General features: G+C 35.5%; 2 protein-coding genes across 2 annotated transcripts in view; one reads left to right on the forward strand and one right to left on the reverse strand.

The window, feature by feature from the left end:
* LOC134839461 (uncharacterized) overlaps positions 1-22,094 on the forward strand; it is a 595,847-nt gene that overhangs the window by 260,983 nt on the left and 312,770 nt on the right. The window lies entirely within an intron of this gene.
* LOC134839386 (cilia- and flagella-associated protein 221-like) overlaps positions 8,219-22,094 on the reverse strand; it is a 475,835-nt gene continuing 461,959 nt past the window's right edge. Inside the window, exons 3-20 of the mRNA XM_063854921.1 lie at positions 21,670-21,770; positions 21,290-21,472; positions 20,946-21,153; positions 20,464-20,780; positions 20,174-20,285; positions 16,601-16,712; positions 16,170-16,257; positions 15,768-15,860; positions 15,592-15,687; positions 15,418-15,511; positions 15,036-15,157; positions 14,564-14,752; positions 11,070-11,324; positions 10,065-10,150; positions 9,691-9,888; positions 9,301-9,396; positions 8,965-9,036; positions 8,219-8,576 (exon numbers count right to left, since the gene is read on the reverse strand). Of these exons, the coding sequence (XP_063710991.1) occupies positions 8,366-8,576; positions 8,965-9,036; positions 9,301-9,396; positions 9,691-9,888; positions 10,065-10,150; positions 11,070-11,324; positions 14,564-14,752; positions 15,036-15,157; positions 15,418-15,511; positions 15,592-15,687; positions 15,768-15,860; positions 16,170-16,257; positions 16,601-16,712; positions 20,174-20,285; positions 20,464-20,780; positions 20,946-21,153; positions 21,290-21,472; positions 21,670-21,770 (2,633 nt within the window). The 3' untranslated portion in view covers positions 8,219-8,365. The remainder of the gene's footprint in view (positions 8,577-8,964; positions 9,037-9,300; positions 9,397-9,690; positions 9,889-10,064; positions 10,151-11,069; positions 11,325-14,563; positions 14,753-15,035; positions 15,158-15,417; positions 15,512-15,591; positions 15,688-15,767; positions 15,861-16,169; positions 16,258-16,600; positions 16,713-20,173; positions 20,286-20,463; positions 20,781-20,945; positions 21,154-21,289; positions 21,473-21,669; positions 21,771-22,094) is intronic.

A 22,094-nucleotide genomic window follows, 5' to 3' on the forward strand; every position in this document is an offset into this window, starting at 1 on the left:
CGAAAAAAGATATAAATCTAATAACTGCAATCAAACCGACCGCAGCAAAAAAACATCTTAGAAAGTGTTTGATTCCAGTGTGCTGTGTTTCACCAAATATATAAAAGACTCCAGCAAAAGACTCCAACTTGCTTTGGTCGATTCGGTTGGGATAAAAAAAGTTTAATCAGTTACTACAGAAGACTCCAACAAAAAACGCCAATCAAACCGACCGCAGCAACAACATCCTCGAACTGTTTAATTCGAGTGTGCTGTGTTTCGCTAATCAGACAAAATAATTCGCAGTTTTCACTCAAAAATGACAAAAAAACACCAGTCGCCATCGATGAATAATCAATGTTCCTTGCCACAACAGCAAATTTTTTCGATAAATATTCGTTTATTTGGCTAGTTTTCAGCGATGAAACAGCGATAAAAAACCTATCAAAATGAGCAAAAATAGTTACCTAACAGGTGTTCGATCCCACAAACATCAGATTTTTAGACATGTATGCTAACTCTGCGTCATCAAGCCTTAGACAAACTCAAACTAAAGAGCTTATCAACTAAAACTCTCATTTGAAAGCTACTAGAATGTGTTTAAATTTCTTAAGTAATAGCTCTGAAATATCACAAGTTTAGCAATGCAAAAAACTTTGAATTTGACATGAATCAGCGCTGGAAAATAGCAATCACTGGGATACTACAGAAAAAGCAATAATTAACAGCGAGACTTCCATCCGGGAGCGATGTGTTTCGAGTTTAAACAGAGCCAGGCTGTGTCTGGTTAAAATCAAGCCGTTTCTGTCGACTAGGTCGCAGCATACCAGGATCGATACAAGCGCAGCAGTACTTAATTTCGCTTTGGTCGGTTCGGTTGGTACAAGACAATTTTAATCATTGTTTTGTACCAACTTCAAAATATAGCATGTTTGTGTCAAACAATTGTTTTTTTTTTGCTTTAGGGGAGTCGGTCGCTCTAAATCTAGCCAAATTGGTTCGAGTCGATCGAAGTATAGATATTTTCGGCGAGTTAAGCAAAACATTGTCAGCCTGAATCGAACGCAACCAAACATAGTTTGGTTTTACTTGATTTGATTGAAACAGTCGTAAAGTTTGAAACAGTTTGAAACAATTGAGGTTGGTAAAAAAATTTTGCGTGAGTTCAGTTAAAACTATGCACGTTTCGTTTAAATGCAACTAAAAATGTTTTTACTTTGGACCAGTAGGTCAAACAACGAGTTTGTGTGGAATCGGTTGAAACATGGCACGCTGGAATGTGCCATGTTCCAAAATAGTTTATTTTTGCGTAGATATGATCGCTCGAAACTCTGTCAATTTGGTCCGATCCGGTCAAATATAGGCAATTTTGGTCTTCTCGGTCGAAAAAAAGCAAAACTCAATCAAATATAGTAAAATTATTTTCACTTTTGTCCGGTTGCCCAAGTTTTAAACAAGTTTTGATCAAATTGATGAAAGCATGGTCAATTTTGTTTGAGTTAATAACAAAATTTAATAGAACCAATTGTTAAAACAAACAATTGTTAAAAGGGGAGATTGTTAAGTAGATTACTTGCAACGAATTTTCGCCCAGTCAGAATGCAGCAAAATTTGGATTTACATACAACGCTCTTGTGCGAATTTACTAATTTTATTTACTGTGGTGATGATTCTATAGTAGATGCAATAGAAGGGGGGAGACTGTTAAGTAGATCCCGAAAAAAAAACTGAAAACAATTTTGGTTTGGACAAGTCGCTCAAAACAGAACGAGTCTCCACGGCTCGAGTCGATTGATAAATAGCACGCTTGCATCATTTGGGCACAAATATGGTCCCATATTCTTTTGTTTTTAATCGAGTCGCGCAAGATGAAGCAAATTTGGTCCAAGTCGGTCAAATATTAGACAGCTTTGGTCTAGTTTGTCCGAAAACAACAAGCTGCGGTCAAACGCAGTCGCACTTAATTTCAAAATAAAGTATCTTCCAATCAAGATGGCTCGAACTTTGGATCGACAACATTTAGTGAATTTGGATCAGTGTTAGACCAAGTAGGCTCACTAGAATGGAACCAAATTAAAACTAGTATTTATATCCAATTATATTATTGATCAAACTATCTCTGTAAAGCATTTCCAACCAACCAATCATGATTCATAACTAACACTTACTATAAATTGTATAGCTGAAACTATTCATAGTTTCAGCAACAGAACAGAATAAATATAATTCAGCAAGCAGTCGTTCTCCGTCAGAACAGTTCCTGATATCTCATCTCGCAAATACCAGTATACACTAGCTCTATTGAGACTAGGAGATATAAGAGTAAGATTAAGATTAAGATTGGTATTAGACTAAGAAGTTGCATGAATCTATCCGACCAAAAATAAGATAGCGAGACATGCAGACGGTGTACCTTATCTGAAATTACTCTATGAAAGAGCCACCCCGGACATAAATTCATCTAGTGCAACCAAGAGTCTCGAACAAGACCTCAACCTTTTAGATTTGGCAAATTCAAAATAGAAATAAGATCAAAAACTCATGACAAAATGTTTGCTAGTATTGCCAATTTAATGAGTATATCTCTACGTCTCAATAAGTCTAATCATATCAACCAAACGATACAGCTCACACCAGGTCAAAATCCAAACAACAGACCGAGCCCCTATATCGTGAAACGACGCAGGCTGCAGCTATTATTTCTCTACAAAATTCTCAATGCAGTAGATTTTCATTCACTAACATGAAACAAAAACTACTTGGAGCAGTAAAATTCATTTTCAAGCCATATATTTGTCAATGATGTATGAGTATTGTATGACAATATAAAAAGATACAGAAATCGTTCATTTTCAACAAATCTGTAGTAACTTTAAAACTTTTGTAAAAACAAAACTAATTGAATTAAAAAAAAATTAGTGAGTGAATTAATTTAAAGTTAGTTATTAAATTTTATAAAGAGTTCCTTGTTTCTAAAGGACTCACATCTTCCTTTTCGCACAATCCAGCTTCCTTGTTCTTCCATCTGAAATATAACCATAATCACTCAAAGATTATTGTCATTTAAAGCCCTAAATTTTAAGCCAATGCGACTAAATTAATACGACCGATTAGCTAGCCTGAATTCAATTTCGAATGATTTTGTTGCGCGGGATAATTTGCACCGCATAATCAATTCGCGTTACGCTCTCAAAATTATGTATAAACTCTTCAAAACGCACATAATTTAGCTCAGAACACGGCCAATTTGGCAAATTTCAAACCCCCAGGATTTTACAAAAAATAATTGTCATTTATATCGACGAAAATTGACTGAACGAAAAAAAATTACACCGAGCATAAATATTCAGTTTTCTTCGAAAGAGGGAACCAAAATCACGTAAGCTGCCTAGAATTTTGTCAAATTTTATTTAAGGCTATGTATTAGCTCAATTTTGTTTCGAAATTGCTGGAAGAATGAAATTTTTGTTTCGTCAACCACTGAAAAGGGGAAGAGCAATGTCTTCGAGTGTGTTTTTGATTTCTTTCTATCGAAATTTTTCCAAACAAAAATAGGAACCACAAAAACTAGAACGGGCGGAGTGATATTTTCGATTGAAGCGCTTGTAGTCGCGATTCGAACAATCCGAGTAACTTTTCTTCATGAATCTCTTGTCCTTTTTAAATGAGTCTAATTTCGAGTAAGTAAAGCGAGCAATAAATTGTAATATGATGAAAAAAGCCGAATTTTAAATCAAGACAAGACTGCTCATATCAGGGCGAAGCCCTGAATGTTCCGACTGCCTTTTAGAGTCTATGAAGCAGAAATATGATGAAAAAATTAAATATAAAAAAATGAAAGAAAATTTGTTTAAAAAATTTGCGATTTTTTGTGAAACTCATCACCCCACACGCCATATAAAGTACAAAGTGATAAATTTAGCTTCCAGTAACAAATCAATTCTGGCAAATAAGCTTTTTTCAACCAATTTCGAACGATTTCTAAGACGATTAAATCTACGCTTACGCGTTAATAGCGCGAAATATATCGCGCGTTAATTGTCCCAAATTGACCAAAACGCCAATCTTTAAACCCCCATAACTTTACGAAAATTAATCACAGGTGAAATATCTTTTTTTATTTTAAGCTCAGGACAACAATACCTTTTAAATGATATAAAAAAAATCCGTCAAAAATGGCTGGTTAAAAAGTCGAAATTTGTCTGAAGAAAAAAAAACCCACCCGAGCACAAATATTCCGTTACTTTCGTATCGAAAGTCGGAACAAAAAGCAATTTTAACAAAGATAATTATTTTTCATGCCTTTGGCCAGCCATAAGTCAATGTATTTTACTCAAAGCGTCCCTGGAGTATTTTCGTGAAGTTGAGTTCAAAAAAGCTTTGAAAATAGTTTTTAGTAGTTTTGTTGTATGCTAGTGCCAATTGATTGAAAGTTGATCCCAGTATGTTACAGTTGAGAGATTTGATGAGTTTTAAATAATAATCAATGTAAAAACTATCTCTTGAGCGGCTTGAGATATACACATAATTACTGCTGCCCTTGCAGTTGCATTTTTTGCTACGCTTCTGTCACAATTCATGTGTTTCTCTATTTAAAACATTCTTCGTTTTCCCCAATGTTACGAGGAAAAACTAATAACACTTATTCTATTATAATAAAAAATGGGTTTCTCCGGCAAATTTGAAAGCAATGTTATTGTTCGACTTTTGCACAAATGTATTTCAGAGCTGTTCTGTTAAACTAAAATATGGTCATTTGGCTAGTTTGATTGAAATAAATGGAATCAATTCAGTTTTTAATCTTTACTTTGAATACTTTTTCAAGATACAATTCCCAGTTTTTCGATTTTAAAGTGACAACCTTTTATCTTCGAACTCAAAACTATTTTCAAAATGTTGTTTTTTCAAAATTTTACTCTGATCTCAAATTAGATTTCAAATAAATGGATAAATGGATATCAAGAGATTTCAAATAAATGAATTGCAGACTCAGACTCCTTTAGCAGACGCAGAACAATTAGCAAGTAAGAACACTGACTTCAAACACGGCACTGGCTATTAGCGTCCAAGCTGGAAAAATTAGCGACTTTCAAACGTCCATAATTTCACAAAAACTGATTCGAGGTACATTTGAACGTACCTAAATTTTTTCTACACTTGAACTTTCTCTACATTTAAACACTGGACAAAAATATATTTTAGATGGCAAAAACGCTTAGTTAAAAAGCTACTGCGTGAACAAAAACCTTCACAAGAATTAGTTTTACGCTCTTTTTTGAAATCAGGGCAAAGCGAATATTTTTCTGACAGTTGATTTGTACAATATCAATATTAAAGACTGAAATTTTATAAATACTTGATTGATCTTGGAATGAAATAACTGAATGAAAACATACTGAACTCATTTTCAAACCTAATTTAAACTTTCTAATTTTAAATATTTTGATTTTAAGTTATAGATATCACTGCTTTTATATGGAACCATTCCGAAGATCAATTAATTGTTTTTTTTTAATTAATTTTTTTTTGTGGATCATTAAAAAAACTCACTGCAAAATTTGAAAAACTCAACCGGGGGGTACTGTGGCCACTCACAACAAAAGATGACTGATCGAACAAGTAGCTGCAATTTCTAAGCAGAGCAATCTCTACAGCAAACAACTTGCGTAAAGCAACTATAGGGCATTATTATGGATTTTAACCGGTTCTGAAAGCAGCTTCAGAGAAGGTTTTGATTACTTCAATTATGCTGCATGAACCTGAGTACCATGGGGTGTGTTATTAAAAGAAACATGTATGCCAACCGTTGACGGAATTGAACTGATAGTTTTTTATAATAATATCAGTAATAAAAAATTGATAACTGGTTCAAAATCTAGATCAATTTCCAACAAATTTGATGTAAAAAAAATCCCATCTAATATTTACTCTGCAAAAATTGTGATACGGTTGTAGTTTTTGTTGTCAATTGAACTGATATAAAAAGTACAGTAATGGAATAAAAAAAACAGTCCCATACAAAACAGTCCAAAAACAGTTGAATTTTTTCTACCTTGGTTTTTGGAGCCGACAGAGTTGATTTACGCTTTGAAAAATCAAACATGAACGTAATTAAAGATCAAAGAACCAAATATTGAACAATCAATCAGATTAAAATTACAAGATTCAAAGTATTGATGTTAAAGCGTTAGACTTGAGATCGAACAAAAAATCAGATCAAAATCAAAAGCTTCAACGTATAATGGTTAACGCGTAAATTCTTGAGATCAAAAGGTCGAATCCTCGGCGGCAAGTAAAATTTTCCAATTTTCCAATAAAAGTTGAAGTTTTGGTGAATATGATAACGGTATATCTAGGGTACAACAAATGGTTCAACCTCAGAGATTTGTGCAATGGGGAGAAGAAAATAAACACCTTGTATGTATCATTTTTGCCGGTTTCAACTCGACTCTAGATCAGTATTGAATAATCAAGGAAGAAAGTTGAACTTTGAATTTTTTATTGCTTTGCAATGTGGAATAAACTTGAAAATTGAAAACAAAAGAAACTTCTGATTATGATTTAATATTATAATTACAAACTTTCAAAAATCCAATGATATTGTTGGGTTGATGGCTTAATCATGGCGCTTAAGTTTAGTTGAGTTTTTGATAGTGAAATTTTTTAGGTCTGATTACTTTTTTCCCTGCGCACAATTTTTCTAAAAATTATTTTGCATTCTTTATTTTCGTCCTTGAACTTCTCAATGATTTTTGGAAATGAAGGGTGCTTACTGTTGACTACTTTCACAAATTGACTGCTCCAAACTTCTACGGGGTTGCTGGGGCGGGAAAGGTTGTGTTTTATTCTTTGATGGCACTCAATTGCTCTATATTAAATCTGGGCTTCTGTCGTCCTTGAGAAGTCAGCCTACCAGTATATGTGTCCTCTCAAAACAGTTGTATATCGGTTGACATTCTTTACATGCCATGCTTTGAAAAAACGCAGCGGGGACGTCCTCTAAGGGCAGAAATGCTGTTGCGAAAAGCAATAGAATAAGGCCGCAAAATTTAGGGTCTTTGTTGTAGTTGTGAGTATTGCCTGACGACTGGACATGTCGCCAGACGTTTTGAACTAAATGAAAAAAGAAGATTTTAAGCGCAATGCTGAGTAACTATTACTGAATTCCGCACAGCTACAAATCATTTGAAAATAATTTTTAACGCATTTTGGGGACTCCACTTTTGGAACACTGAGGAGGCGACAAACAAATTCAGATAATTTCAAAACCTTTTCTAACGCGTTTTGGGGACTCAAGTTTTAGAACACTGAGGAGGCGACAAAAAGTATTTTTTCTTTCGTCGGGTAGCAGAGCTTGCTGATAGCAGACTTTTTGTCGGGTAGCAGAGCTTGCTCTATTTACAGCTTGCTGATTAGCAGAGTAACTTGGTAATTAGACTGCTGTTCTTCAGTTCACATCATGCTGGGTTGCAAAAATAGTCTGTCGTGGTGTTACATCAGAAGCTGTTTCTCGATCTTTAAGTGTTTTTCTGAACTTAAATTTTTCGATGTCATCTGGCTCGGGCAAGTGGCAATGCTCTTGAACGATCTCAAGGAAGTCACTATGCACACGTCCATTGTAACTAGTTTGTGCTGGTCGCCAGAAAAGGCAGTTTTTTGACATTGTTTGGTGTTTAATATAAGCATACCCTTCAAAACATCAGTAACTCAGAAGTTTTGTTTGCAAGTATAATTTCTAACGATAGTTAATGAATTTTGTTCCTATTGAATGTTGCCACGTGTTCACCAATGAAACAATAAAAACAACTTTCGAAAGTCGAAAAAACTACGCTCTGTTATGATAAGAGTGCAAATTGCGCAAAAAACTCTGACGTGATTTTACTTTTTTACTCACGAACATGATTGTTTAAAGGCAACTGTTTAAAAATTTGAGCGTTATATGTAATAAGTTTCAAACTAATCTATTACTTTGTTCAAAATTCACTTGGTGTTCACAAATGAAAAAAAAATTTATGTCTCGTAACCCTTGTTAAGGTCGGAACATTGTGCCCTTGCGAAGCTATGTATTGTATGAGCTTTATGTATGCTACAGCATGAATTCCGAAAAAAAATCTGATGCAAAGCGAGCCTTTATGAAAAATCTACTCTTGCTGGAACGAAAAAACGAAGCCGTAAAAACCCAGCCGTAAAAACATTACTGAGAAGTATTTGTACACTCGTATTTTTTTGAAAAGTTTGATGGTATTTTAATTAACTCAAATATTTATAGACTCTATTCGAATATCAATTACAAATTAGAATTCATTATTCAGTTCTCTTCTCAGCTCAGCTGGGTGAGAGAACGCGGCTAAGCATGGACGAATTACATTTTGAAGGGGGAGTTGATTTATTTTAGAATAAGTTCTGGGTTGGATGGACACAGGGTTCTGTATTTGTCAAGTTTCTCGTCTATCTTCGTGCCGAGTCTGACCCCTCCCCCACTCTGTTGCATGTACTTCTCCAGCTCCGCCTCCCTCAAGTACCTGCTAGGTTGACCTCTAGAGGTCAAGTTGTGGTGTGTTGTGGGCAGCTTAGATCCCGACAGGATGGACGCGTCTCTGAGAATAAGATTAAAATCACAAAACCTTCATTTTCCATTTTAGTAAGGATTAAAATTTCATATTACTATTTATAACGATCCAAAAATAGAAAAATGATAAACCTCAAAGCAACCAACAATTTTCCTCATTAATTCGCCATTTAAAAATTTCGCAATTCGCAGTTTCAAAAAATTAGGTCTTTATTCAAAGGTACTTTCAACTTTCGAATTTTGAGGTGAAGAAAAAATGGTCACAAAACACAAAATGGTTGCAACAAAATTTTTCAACAGTTCAAAATGGTTGCAACAAAATGGTCACAAAACACAAAATGTTTGCAAAGATGCTTTGACTCAGACTGCTGTGTCATAATGAATCGTCGATCAAAGCCACTCGGTGAAGTACTTACTTTTCCGTGAACTCTGGAGGAATGTGGAATTGGTCCAGCACTGACTCAGGTGTCAACACATTGTGAACATCCCTAAATAGGAATTCATTCTCATCTTTATGCTTTATTTTGAAGATTAACATTGAAAAGTTAGAAAAACAGCAAAAACAAATTTTAAGAACAAAAGTTGTATATGTTATTGCCTCTTAATACTTAATTGCATTGCAACCAAAAAACGACTTCTTAACTGTGTTTCAAATTGAATGATTGCTTCGATATGAATGACACTGCTGATTTTCACCTCAATCTTTTTTGTTGATTTTAAGAGAAAAATTAAGTTAAATATACAGTTCTAACTGTTCGTCGGATATAAGTTGTTCGTCTTCCTTGGATAGTCCAGACAACGCCTGAGGTCCCTCCAGAGGAATGACGTCAGCACAGAAGGGGTCAGTCCTGAAAGAGAAAAAGTGAAGACTAGAAACGACAAAAATCCAAAACTCGATAACGAATGATAGGAATCCCAAGCTAAAAAAATGACTCTTTCGCTACCCAAAGTTTACCACTTGGTACTCTTTTACGTCATTTATTTTGAGCTAACCGATCCTAAAAGTTTTCTACAGGCACATTTTAAGCTTATATATTGTAAATGTGAGGAGCGCACCTCAGTTAACACATTCCCCCTTTGAAAGAGAGGTTTTGGGGGAGGATGTTAACTTGAACCAAAAATAGTTTAACAGACACACTCACAGTCTAGGTGCGTATATGTTGGCCAGGGTGGTTGTGGCTTCGAGTGAAATGAGACTCTGGCTGGGATACTTCTTCCACAACATCACCCCCCTGATCACATCCTCCTCATCCACATACTTCTTCTGCGTCGACATGTGGGGGTTGGTCACGTGCATCGAGGTACTGTCTGGTCCGTCACGTGACACTGGCATCGTGTACCTGGCATAAAAACAGAAGTTGAATTGAATCTTGGGTTCCACATTGTTTGTAAAATATAACAATGAGATAAAGGAAAAAAGCAACTGTAAAGTGTTCAAACTCTCAAATTATATTGTTCCCAATTTCAAAAATCAATTTTTGGAGGCTATCGTAACATATGCAAGTTGAGAGATTACCTGGGCACTGGACATAGATGGAAGTCTGGGTCTACTTCTGAATATGCGATCGGATGATAGAATGTCATCATTCCCGGCATAGGATTCTAAAACACACTCTCACACAATTACATTTTCTTCCACTTCATCGACAAAACTCAGCTAAAATTGTCCCTTTTTGTTTTTGTTGAGCCTGAAAATAACTATTCTCTCCCATCGTAGCTCAATTTTTAGAAGGTAGGTTTCTACCCTTAATTTTGGTGATTACTGTAGAGTTATAAAAAACACTCGGAAACATCACATTTTATATAGTTTGGTACAAGTACTGGAATTAATTCTCTCAAAGGTACATTTTCTGCTCAATTGAAAATTGTATCTCTTTTTGTATATACCATCAACCACATCAACAAAAATAAATGCATACCGGCGGTGGCATTAAACATGTATTAATACATTGATAAAAATAAATTTAATACCGTATCTCGAGCTGAATTCTTATAGAATAGACTATTGTATTCTGGTGGATGGCAGGCTTAGCACAGCGGTTACTTCGTATAACTTGCTTAACTGGTAAAGCCTTAGACTGCTAATCTGAAGATTGTTGGTTCAATTCCAACGTTTACAACCTATAGAACCGCTCGCGCAACCCTGCATTATGCATTTTTTTTAACGAAGTTCAATCTAAAATCACAGTTATGGAATCAAAAAGTATGAAAGTAATCATTTTAGAGAGTTTCTAGCGCACAGGATTGGTGGTTTGATACCCAAACGAGTTCCACTTTTTCCGGGCTATATTCTGAAAATTAATTAATTTGTTTTGTAAGGCAAATTATTTAAAAAAATTAAGATCTTCCCTAATTAAGCAGAGCTCATTGATCAATGCAGCCTTCTACGAACTTGACCATTCAGTTTGCAATAGACCATCATAAATGAAATTGCAAAGCAAGTTTGAAAATTTGTTTCTTCGGGCCAAAAGAACTCAAGTTTTTAGAGCCGAAACACTCATGGTAAACAAAAACCACTCACGAAAATATGAAGCGGGTGATACTCGGGTGGCTTTGCGAGTAGAGGGGGAGGTTGCAGAGTTGTCAGACTCCTAGACTCTACCACACAGTTGTTCACAGGTTTGATCTCCTCGTTGTTCACAAGTAAGGCACTTGTAGTAACTGTATCCCCTCCTGCAGTGAAGGTGCGAGAGTCTCCCCGATGCAGGGTGGCTGTGTCTTGAATGCCACCTGATTGGATCACGTCAAGAGGAAGCGGCACTTTCACTATTTCATCCTGGAATTATATCAGAGCAAATAATAAACAACACCACGCGGAGCTGTACTAGCTGAAAATATTCTTCTGGCTAGAAATATCATTTCAAATTTTTTTTATATTAAACAATTTTTTCAAAAAAAAAGAAATTGAAGCACAAGAGGCGAAGTTGCACTTAGCGAACACAGGCGAACAAATAGCAAACATTAGCTCCAAAAAACCGAAGAAAAAAAGAAAATCGGAAACAAAACTTTGAAATATAAATATGCCGAAATCAAACTGCCGCCCCTATCTCCTGAATGACTATTTGAACTTTGTAATTTGTAAAGACTAGTCATCAAAAAAGTGCCAAATCGAACAAATGCTATTAAATTACTAATGCTATGCAGCAAACGTGAACAAAAAAACACAGAGAACAAAATGAGCAAAACTGTTTTACGCGAGTTGGCTTAGAAAAATGTAAATTCGCAATACATCACTATTCGCTAGCTTGCATGCGTGACCAAGCCATCGTGGAAACCAAAAATGAGCAATTTTTTTCCACTTTTAGCTAGATTTGAGCCTGAATAGCAGACATTTCAGAACTGTTTTCCACGAAAATTTGCAACCATTTTTTTCCAAAAACACGCAAAGCGGAGCGATTTGAAACACAGAGGCGAAGCTGCGCTTGACAAACACAAGCGAGAAAAATGCACAAAAGCTCTGAGCAGGCAAAACAAAGTGAAATAAGGAAGAGATTAAAAATACACCTTAAAAATTTTTTTTTATTAAGACTAGGTGTAACACGTTCTCACATCTGCTCCACGACCATTTGTAATTTTACTAACATTAGACACCAATAAAGCAGCTACAGTTTCTATCCAATTGCAAGATTATGCAGCAAAAACTCGACCAAAAAAAACTAATCAAATGTTCCGGATTTGATTATTCGACTTCTTGATTATGCATTTCTGTATTGATTCAAAATTATGCATTTCTGTATTAATCAATCAATCAATACAGAAATGCATAATTTTGAAAATTTCAAAAAAGTGGGCTTTACGCTAAACCCTAGTGTTTCTATGATTAAGTAGGGGAATGACCAAAGATTAAAAAAAACTACTACTCGCTCTTTCAATTGAAGTCTTCATCTCAGATTTATTTGGCTGGGTAGTTTTCGAAAAAACTGAAAAAGATTCCAAAATCGATCAAAAAATCAAAAACTTAACTTTTCCTAAATTTATAAATTTTTCTCTACTAAAGCAAGGAAGTACCCTCTGTTTTTAAGACTACTTTTTACTTTGATGATTTCCGCACCCTGAGTTTTTAGATTGAACATTTAACATTTAATATCAGATTCAGTTAGCAGTTTTCGAGAAATGTGAAAAAATTTCTAGAAAAAACTGTAAAAATTTCAAGAGAAATTTTTCCGAAGTCCATATCAGTTTTCTACAAAAAAACAGGGCAAAGCAGATTACGCAGAGAAATTCTAAGCACTATGTTGGTTTCATTGAACTATCAAGTTCAGAATCAGCAGGTTAGTTTTGAAAAAGAATAACTTTCCAAAAAACGTGTAAAATTTCAATAAATTTGACATTTTCTAAGGCCATAATTTTTTTTTGCAAAACGCAGGGCATAGCCGCTTGCGCAAGTAAGATTCGCGTAACTGCTTTATTTCTTTCATTTGAACCCTTAATCTCCGATTCAGCAGGGTAGTTTTTGATAAAAATCAAAAAATTTAAAAAAAATTAACCAAAATTTCAAAAAATGGGCTTGTTTGAGGTCATAACTTTTTCCAACAAATTTAGAGAATAGCCGCTTGAGAAGGGGAGATCTCCATAATTTGTTCTTTTGATTGAAAAATTCATCTGAGATTTGTGCATTTAAAATGTGAGAAAATGAAAATTTTCAGAAGAAGTAGGCCAAAATTCCCCCTAATGAAACAAACTTTCGAAGGCCTTAGAAGATGAGGTAAAATGAAAGAGACTAGCGAAATATGCAGGCACATACAAGAGCAGCTGATTATTACTTTGGTGTCATTTTTTCCGGAAAATTGGTAAAGTAGTTTTTGAGAACAATTCAAATTTCTGCGAAAGGGTAACAAAATTTCCAAAGCGTCGCAAAAAAAAAAAAAAAAACAAATCCCATGCACCTTTAAAACAGATGTTTTTTTTTCAAACAGGACCATACACTAAATAGGACCATACTCAAACAGGGCCATATCAAAATTTTAGCAGCAGCGTATGTCATTACATGGTTTATGCTTAAATAAGCTCAAATTGTAATATACCAAAAAAGTCCTCAAAAGACACACACAGATTTTTTTGCGCTCAGCGAAGACGCAACATGAGGCCACTGGTGTTAGACGAAAATACAGATTTGCAAAACGATTCAGAGATGAAATTAAACAAGTTTTTTTCCCTTGAAAAAAGTATATGTCCGATTTTATAACGCTTGCTAATCGCAAACCATACTATTTTTCTGAAATATCAATCACGACCGCAGTTTCTTTCCCTTTTTTGAAAGTTGTAACAGCAAAAAAATTCAATGATAAAAATTAGGAAAAAGAAATGCTTTGCTTTTTTTTTTAAACACAATAACTTTGAAAATTGGCGTTGCAATTGACTTAGAAAAAAATCTTTGGAACTCAAATTACAAGAGAATTATAACTAACGAATGCGGAAACTCAGCCGAAAACGTCAAGATCTACAATGATTAGACAAGAAAGAAGGGAGTTTGTGAATCTTTTAAGAACAAATAGTTATCTGTTATTGCAGAAATAGGTGCCACATACCCAGCTCTTGGATACCCTTTTATTCATTTTGTAGACAATGAAATCGTTTATTTTATTCGAAATCGTTTTAAAAAAGAGCAGAATAGATTCAATAACTATACCTTGGCTATTAGCTGAATCGGCATTAATGCAGTTTGATTTAGCACTGTTCACATGTTTTCAAATCATTAGCTGTTTAAAATGATTCTAGTTTTATTCGTTGACAGATTTCTTTTAATTGATATCATTACTGGCATTAAAAACAGATAAAGATGATTGCTCTTCAAACTTTGGGAGAAAAGATCGTGATGCTTTTTTTATAGGCAAATAAATTTTTTAGACGCGCCTATTTCGAATGTGAAGCTCTCTAGAGAAAATATGCTCTTGAGGCCTAACAAATGAACGTTCAACTCTAACATTGCGAAATTTTGACTGACATTAACGTCCAAAATGCGGAGATCTGAAGATCTATACAGAATCATTTGGATTACTTGGTCCAAAAATATACCTGAGCATCTGATCGGAGCTGTCGAGGCAGCCCTGGCCTCACATATCCACTCCTGTGTTCATGGATACTGAAGGGGGAGTAGCCCATCATGCTGTAGTGTCTCCCGACACTCAGCTCAAACACTGGCGTCTTCCTTCTGAACGTCACTTGTGTCGCCTTAACTGGCACTCGGCCAATGGCATCTGGCGCCTACATGAAATATAAAAGGAGAAGTGAGCCATTAGTACAGTCAGAAGAAAAGATGCACATATCGCAACATTCAAATTTTTGTTTCTAAAGCTTAGAGAACAGATTGCTCATTATTAAATAGAACTTCAAAATTCTAAATTAGGTTTTGTCAAACAAAACTATCAATATTACTTTCGGGAACATTTCAAAAAAATAGATTTTGAAGATCTTTATCTCATATAAAACATTTATATAATCTTTCAAGAACAATAAATTTCTATGTTGGCAAGAGATATTGTCGCACCATGTCGTCTTTATGGCCTGGCTTCTCGTACACTGGGAACTGGAACTTCTCCACCTTCTGGGCCTCCATCCGCAAGTCATAATCATCCAGCTCATGGTCTCCTATCTCATCGAAAAAACTAACTGGAACAAAAAAAAAATCATCAGCTTCAGACGATAACGATGAATTGTAAGCATCATTGTAACATTCAATGCTTTGTTTCAACCAGATTCAGAAACAAAACTGAATAAATCACCTCTTTATGAAGTAGAATCAAACTCGATATTTTCTATTGAAAAAAAAAACTTTTGAAAATCAATTTTGATCGTATTTTCACTTGTGGAGCATATTTTACTGACACATTTTTACCAAGATGATTTTAGAAGCTTATTTTCGCACTAACCCTGCTTGACCTTTCCGATTAGACCCGCTTTGTAGTCAGTGATGAGTTGCCTCGTTTTGACGACTCGTTTGTTACATCTGTACTGGATCATTGCCTAAAATTGACAAGTTTCCTGTGTACGTGCAATTTTCAAAACAATTGTTTCAGAACCTTGAATCCCAAACTGGATCTTACCTTTCTAACAACCATTTTGAACCGTTCCTTTGCAAAGTGCCGCTTGGCAAACAAGTTGTTTTTGTAGTGGTCAAACATTGCTTGTTCCGGAGGCACCTGTATCGAAAAACCGGATTTTTTAAGCCTTTGAAAAGTACTTATTTAAAAACTTCAAGAACTTCTAATAATGTCCATACGTCGGTGGCAAGTCGAAATGTTCGACGTGTGAGCAGTTTGGTTTTCTCCCGCTCAAATTCCTCATCTGCGATCGGCTGCAGGCGTGTTTCGTTCTAAAACAGAAAAGAAACACTTCAAAAACGGGTTGAGAGGATATTTCACTAAGGCTCTGCGCAAGAAGGTCGGGAAAATGTTTCAAGACCAAATTAGGTCATCGTTTTATAAAACTTAGAGCGAAATTAAGTATTATGGAGGACTGAGTCATATGGGGCGAGTACTATCTAGTTAAAATGAAAGTCAGGATTTCAAGTTTTGTCTATTTATATAACATGAACATTACTATAGTTCAAGAGAACATTGGAAAATTTGCTGTCCGTTCATCTTGAAGATGTCCACTCGTCATAACAAAAATGAACTCTCACATGGTAGATGACAAGTGCCTGTTTCCTGTCTTCCAGGACAATCTCTCTCGCCTTCTTTGACATCGGCTGAGAGCCCAGCTGATTCTGCCTGCAAAATACACGAAACAAATCATTTCCTAAAGTTTCGCTCAAACTCGTCAGTAAAAAGATAATATGTTCCAGGCAATTTAAAGTATATTATCAATAATAAGATCCGTTTATTGATACTCAAACTGGAATATGACACGCTAAGCCAGTCTTACATGTAGTCGCACATTTCGCCCCACATTTATTAGGGGGCTTTGTGTTTGAGAAACTTTAAGGACGAAGTGTGTGAGGGTTGAAATGTGCCACCAAAGTTAAAAGGAGCGATATGTGTACAGACCCTAAAACAGACCCTAGGACTCATTTCAAACTTTAGTTCCTTAGGAATAGCTTTAGCTTTTTCTTACCATCGGAGGTTGTTGGCTCTCTCCTCCAGCACCACTTGCCTCACTGCAGACTCGAACACTGCCTCCTTCATCTGTTTGGTCCCCCGGCCACGCTTACGCATCTGCTCCAGGGCTAAAAAAACCAATTGTCATTATAACCGACGAATTCAGATACAAATTAGTCCTAATATATTTCCGTTGATATCTTGCCAATCTTGTCAAAAAGCAACACAAGGGTTCAATATACACTTCAATATAAAGATTTCGCGCGCCTATGGTGATGCTTAGTAAAGAGATTGCCTGCGTGATGTTGTTTTCACGCCTTATCCTTCGCTTCTAAAAAAGTGTAAATCTGTATCTCATCAACTAGTGAAGCATACAAAATTACCAACGAAAATATTCGCTGCTGAAATAGTTAAAATATATATCGAGCCCTGATTATGCTGCATATGCATGTCTTTGAATTGCATTATTATACACTCTTATGCAAGGAAGTGAGAAGGGAATTGAGACTTGGTTTGAGAAATTTGTGTTCAATACAAACCTTTCTTGAACTTGTCATAATCCTGGTTTCTGACTGTTAAATAGAAGTTAAATTAAAACTTAACAAAGATAACTTGTTAATGTGGAAATAGCAAAAAACTCCGATAGCATTCCGACTACAAAGGGGTAAGTAAACAAATCCAAAAAGAAACAAGGATAGCCGATGTCTGACCAAGTACCACAGACTGTTCCGATGACATTCGTACAAAACTACATTTTTTTAATCTTCCAATTAGCGTCGTTTTTTCTTCGTGGTGTAATTATAGTACCAAACAAACGGGTAGATAGTTAGTGAATTATGCGTTAAATACTACAATTGCCTTCAAACAAACAATCGCAAAATGAAAAAAAAATTCAAAAAATTTCTTTAAAATTGTTCCTAAATTTTTCAACTAAAATTTAAATTTGAGAGAATTTTTATGACCGAAAAAGCTCTTGATGAAGATTCCAAACTGGTTTCCTTTTTTAGTGAAATCAAGTTTTTTTAGACTCAATGGCCAATATTTATCTATAACGAAGGTAACTCGATCGCTTTACTCGCTCGAAATTGGACTAAAACTCAAACATTTTAAACCAGTTTTTCTCAACACCGGGGAGAATTTTTGGAATTTTTTAATGTCGCTCAAGAAATGATTGAAAGGGTTTCAATATGATATATCACTCGACCCATTCCAATGATTATTTGTGGTACCTGATTTTGCATGGAAAACAAAAAAAAAGAAAAAAACTAGAGCGAATACAAAGTTCCGCCCCATTTTCAATGGTGGGAACAAAAAACTTAAACCTACACGAATACAAAGTCCCTTTAAAAGTTTCAAATGGTCGGTCCAAAAAATTAAAAACTCAGATTCAGAAAAAAGCAAGTGAACTAGGTTACACAGAGGCGAAGCCGAGCTTCGCACCACTTGCGATACAAAACAAGAAAACGGCCACGTCGAAAAAAAAATCGAAAATTCGAAAATGTCAAAAAAACTAGAGATATCGAATTGAATTAGCCTAATTTTAAAACAATAACATGACAAGACAAAAAAAGCATCGGAAGAAAATTAATCAAGCGGTAACAAAGCCGAAAAAACCTTAGCAGAAAGCCTTTAAGCCGAAAAAATTTCAGTAATATGTATCAAGTCCCCCTTACCCTCAACACACACACAAACTTTATTAGCGGGTCAAATGAAAAAATAAGGATGCCTCTATGCTGAGAGAGTATTGGCCGAAAAAAAAAACAGAAAAAAAACAAGAAAAGCTGACAAAAAATCAAAAAAAAAATTGAGACTAGTAAAAAAATTTATTAAGACTCCATCATTCTCAAAGCAGACAAACAAAAACAGTTTTTTCGCTAGTCGAACGACGCAAAATGAGGCCATTATGCCGAAGAAATATGCCGATGAAGCCACTATGCCGATGAAAAGCCGAAAAAAATTCAAAACTACTAAAAAGTTATCAAGTCCCCCTCGACCTCAAAACACATACACAAGAAAATGGCTTTAGCTCGTCGCACAATAAAACGCGATATGAGGCCACTAAACCGATATAATATACACCGAAACCTAAGAAACCAAAAAAAAAGAAAAGAAAAAATGAAAAATGAATTTTTATTAAATCGAGTTGGTAAAATTAAAACCAGCATAAAAAGATAATTTCGTATAGGACAGATATTTGAAAAGCCAACATGCAGAAAAAAATAAATTGTAGCGGTAAGTCTGTTGCTAACAGAGGCTCCAGAAAATGAGCCCAGATGAAGAGAGGGAGAGAGAGAGAGAGAGAGAGAGAGAGAGAGAGAGGAGAGAGAGAGAGAGAGAGAGAGAGAGAGAGTCTTGTGCCTGAAGTTATTTAGGGGGAAAAAAGTCTAGTACCCGATTGTAATACCCTTGCTTATTGCAAGGGTAATAAGCTGCAAAGACAAGATGCAATAAGAGCTTAACTAATGCATAAAACTCAGTTGCACTAAATCGAGAGTTCAGTCTGGTCGTTTCATTTGTAAATTTCCTGTTATTCAGTCTTAAAAACGGGGAAAAAATCAATGTTTTAACTTTTATTTTTGAATTCCAAACAAGACTTATAGGGCTTCAATATGATACCATGCCAGACCCCTTACGAGCTTTCCTTGAGCACCTGAAATTGGGTAAAAAACACTATACGCCATAGTTTTTCCCGTTACTTTGTGACGTGGTCGAAAAAAAAGCATGGGTAACAATTCCCATTACAAGTTTTCAAAACTAGCCGAACATCGGCTTTGTTTAGTCTTACTCCAGCCAGCATCCGAAAAATGGACAAAATTTTGGCCAAAAATATGAGCAAAGTTTTCATACATTTTTCCATCTCGAATATAACTTTTTTTTTACACAGAGGCGAAGCTGCGCTTCGCAAACACTTGCGAGAACACGACCAAAAAGCAGCTCTATCAAGTGAAAAAATAAAAAGTAGAAATGAGCCTCGAAATTGCAAAAAATCGAGGCTTAGCAAAAACGCGAATTAGCAAAAATCTGCGACGTAGCAAATTTGAACCTCATGCACTAACCATTCAGCCACGGATGCTTAAAATCCCCAAGAAACTAGCCACCAATGACGCATGTACATATGCTAATAAATTGCCACTTCGATGCAGCAAAAGTAGCACCAGATGCAAAAAGTAGCACCAAATGCAAAAAGAAATTATGCATTTCAAAAAATTGCGAGATACATTGAGTTAGAAAATTACTAAAATTGATATTATATTATTGGTATGTTGTTTGAAAAAATAGCTTTTTCCGTTCACTTGCTGAATTTAAAAAGCTTCAACTGTGTAAACCTGTAGCTATTCGAATGTCAAAGCTCATTTTATCAATAAGCTGTAAAGCTGCAATAAATAAGCTGTCATACCAATTCGATGCTGAAAATATTGAAGCACATATAGTAGTCACAACAATATTTGTGACTTAGGTTGAAAAAAAAAAAGAAATTTCGTACTATAACACATTGCTTCGCAAGTGTAAATATATTAGTTTTTAAAGCGAATTAGCCAAAACAATTACGCATATCTCATCTTAAAGATTGAGAAGTTGTGTCTCTCACCGTTTTTGAGGTCCTTGATTTTGAGTTTTCCTTTCTGCTGAGTGAGGACGTAGTTCACTGCATGCACATTGTTCAGGTTGAGAGGAAACCGATGCCCATTGAACTCGACTTCCTGGAACGCAGCAAAGGTGTGAGCAACGTTTTAAATGGATAACTACAGGAAAAAGATCACAATACTTTTCTTGCTCCATTATTCAATCAGTGCGGGATATGTATTACGGCAGCCTGATGTTTTTTCAAATTTTTCAAACTAAACAATACTAGTGTCAAAACAACTGTTAAATTCTTACCATTGATTGTGATATCAAGTTAGCTTCTTGGTTTTTTGAGTCCTGTTTCTTTTTCCGTAACTTTTTTTCCAAGAAGATTCGCTCGTTGTCTTTTTTATCCAAGGAATCACTCTGCAACTTAGTCATCTGTTCTTTATTGAACTTCGCCTCTGTCAAGTATCGGTGGTGGCCTGGAACCGCGTGACCCACTAAGCTGCAGAAAAGGGGCGATGAGCCGAACTGAGAGATAAGAAGTTCTAGTCTGAGAATCGCGGTGCTAAACTCTTTGGGTGCGAAAGTTACGCATATGTCTGTCGACCCATTGGCGGGCACAAGGCCTGGAACAACAGCATCAGTATTATCAAAAAAACACAAAAAATTGACTTTTTCAATCTTAAGCGGGTAAATAATCAATCTAATTATGGCCCAATGTCCTTCAATAGCAAAAAAAATATTGTTTGACTTTGCTCAATGATTTTTAAAAATAAGCTGATTGAGCATACCTTCACGCGGAGTAATAGAGAATGCCTCATGAGGCGTCGGTATCCGAACTTGAAACTCGAAGTCTATAGGAGCTGTGCAGTTCAGAGGTATCCTGTACTGAGTTGTCTCCCCCAGGGGAGTGAGTGGTAAGATGACGGACTCAGGAAGGGCCTCATTTCCACTCATAATAGGGTAAGCGTGTAAAGGAATTGTTATGTTCTCTTCATCCTGAAAGAGTAAGTAGACTTCAACTGCTAATTTAATCAGTAAAAATTTCCATCTTAAATTTATTTTCACTACTGGTGACCTAGAGACACTTAATGATCATTATTTGCAGATTTCGAGTCGTTTCATTCCTACTCACCTTGCAATGTATGCGGATGGTGTCTGTGTAGTACCTCCACTCTTCGGGATTGAAGATTACCTTCATATCCATGAAAAGACCAGGCACACATCTCTCCGGTTTGGTGAAGCTAACTTTAAAGTGGGGTGTAGTTGGTGGGATGATATGCCACCTTTGGACGTGAGCCGAAACATTAGTCAACCGCTGAAACACCAACGATAATTTTATTTGGTAGTACCGACAACAATCAGATCTGCATTATCATTTAGTTTGATACCGATTAATCAACTTTAATCAACAATCAAGTATGAAAAATTTCATTGCAGGGAGGTTCTTCAAGAACACAATTTCCTTTTCTCTGAATAAGAAAGCTCCAGCAATTAATTGACAGTGACGCTCACCAGTTCTTTGACAATTGACTCGCCCACAGTGAAGCCAGCAAAGTGCAGAGACTTAGGCTCAGCTTTAACGACATTGCTTTGTCCAATTTTCGAGAAAAACTCTAAACAGCAAAGCAGAACATAAACTATCATTAAAATTGAGGAGCAATTAATAGTAGTAATTAGAAGCCAGAATAAAATTCTGGGGTATACACAGTATAAATTTTTTCTCTTTTTTTTGTGTTTGTTAATTTCAATAACTCCATTCGAATTTCATAAATTTGGGAAAAGTAAAGTAGAACATGAATAAAAGTAAAGCGTCAGATGGCGAGGAATCAAGCAAGTCAAGCAAAATATAATAAATTAGAGGTGAGAAATTATCATGGTTCCCGAAGTTACTACAAGTCCTTCATCATTTCAAACTCCAGCAAGTGATTTAGAATGAG

Source organism: Symsagittifera roscoffensis, chromosome 1 (genome assembly GCF_963678635.1).
Source record: "Symsagittifera roscoffensis chromosome 1, txSymRosc1.1, whole genome shotgun sequence".
Taxonomy (NCBI): domain Eukaryota; kingdom Metazoa; phylum Xenacoelomorpha; order Acoela; family Convolutidae; genus Symsagittifera; species Symsagittifera roscoffensis.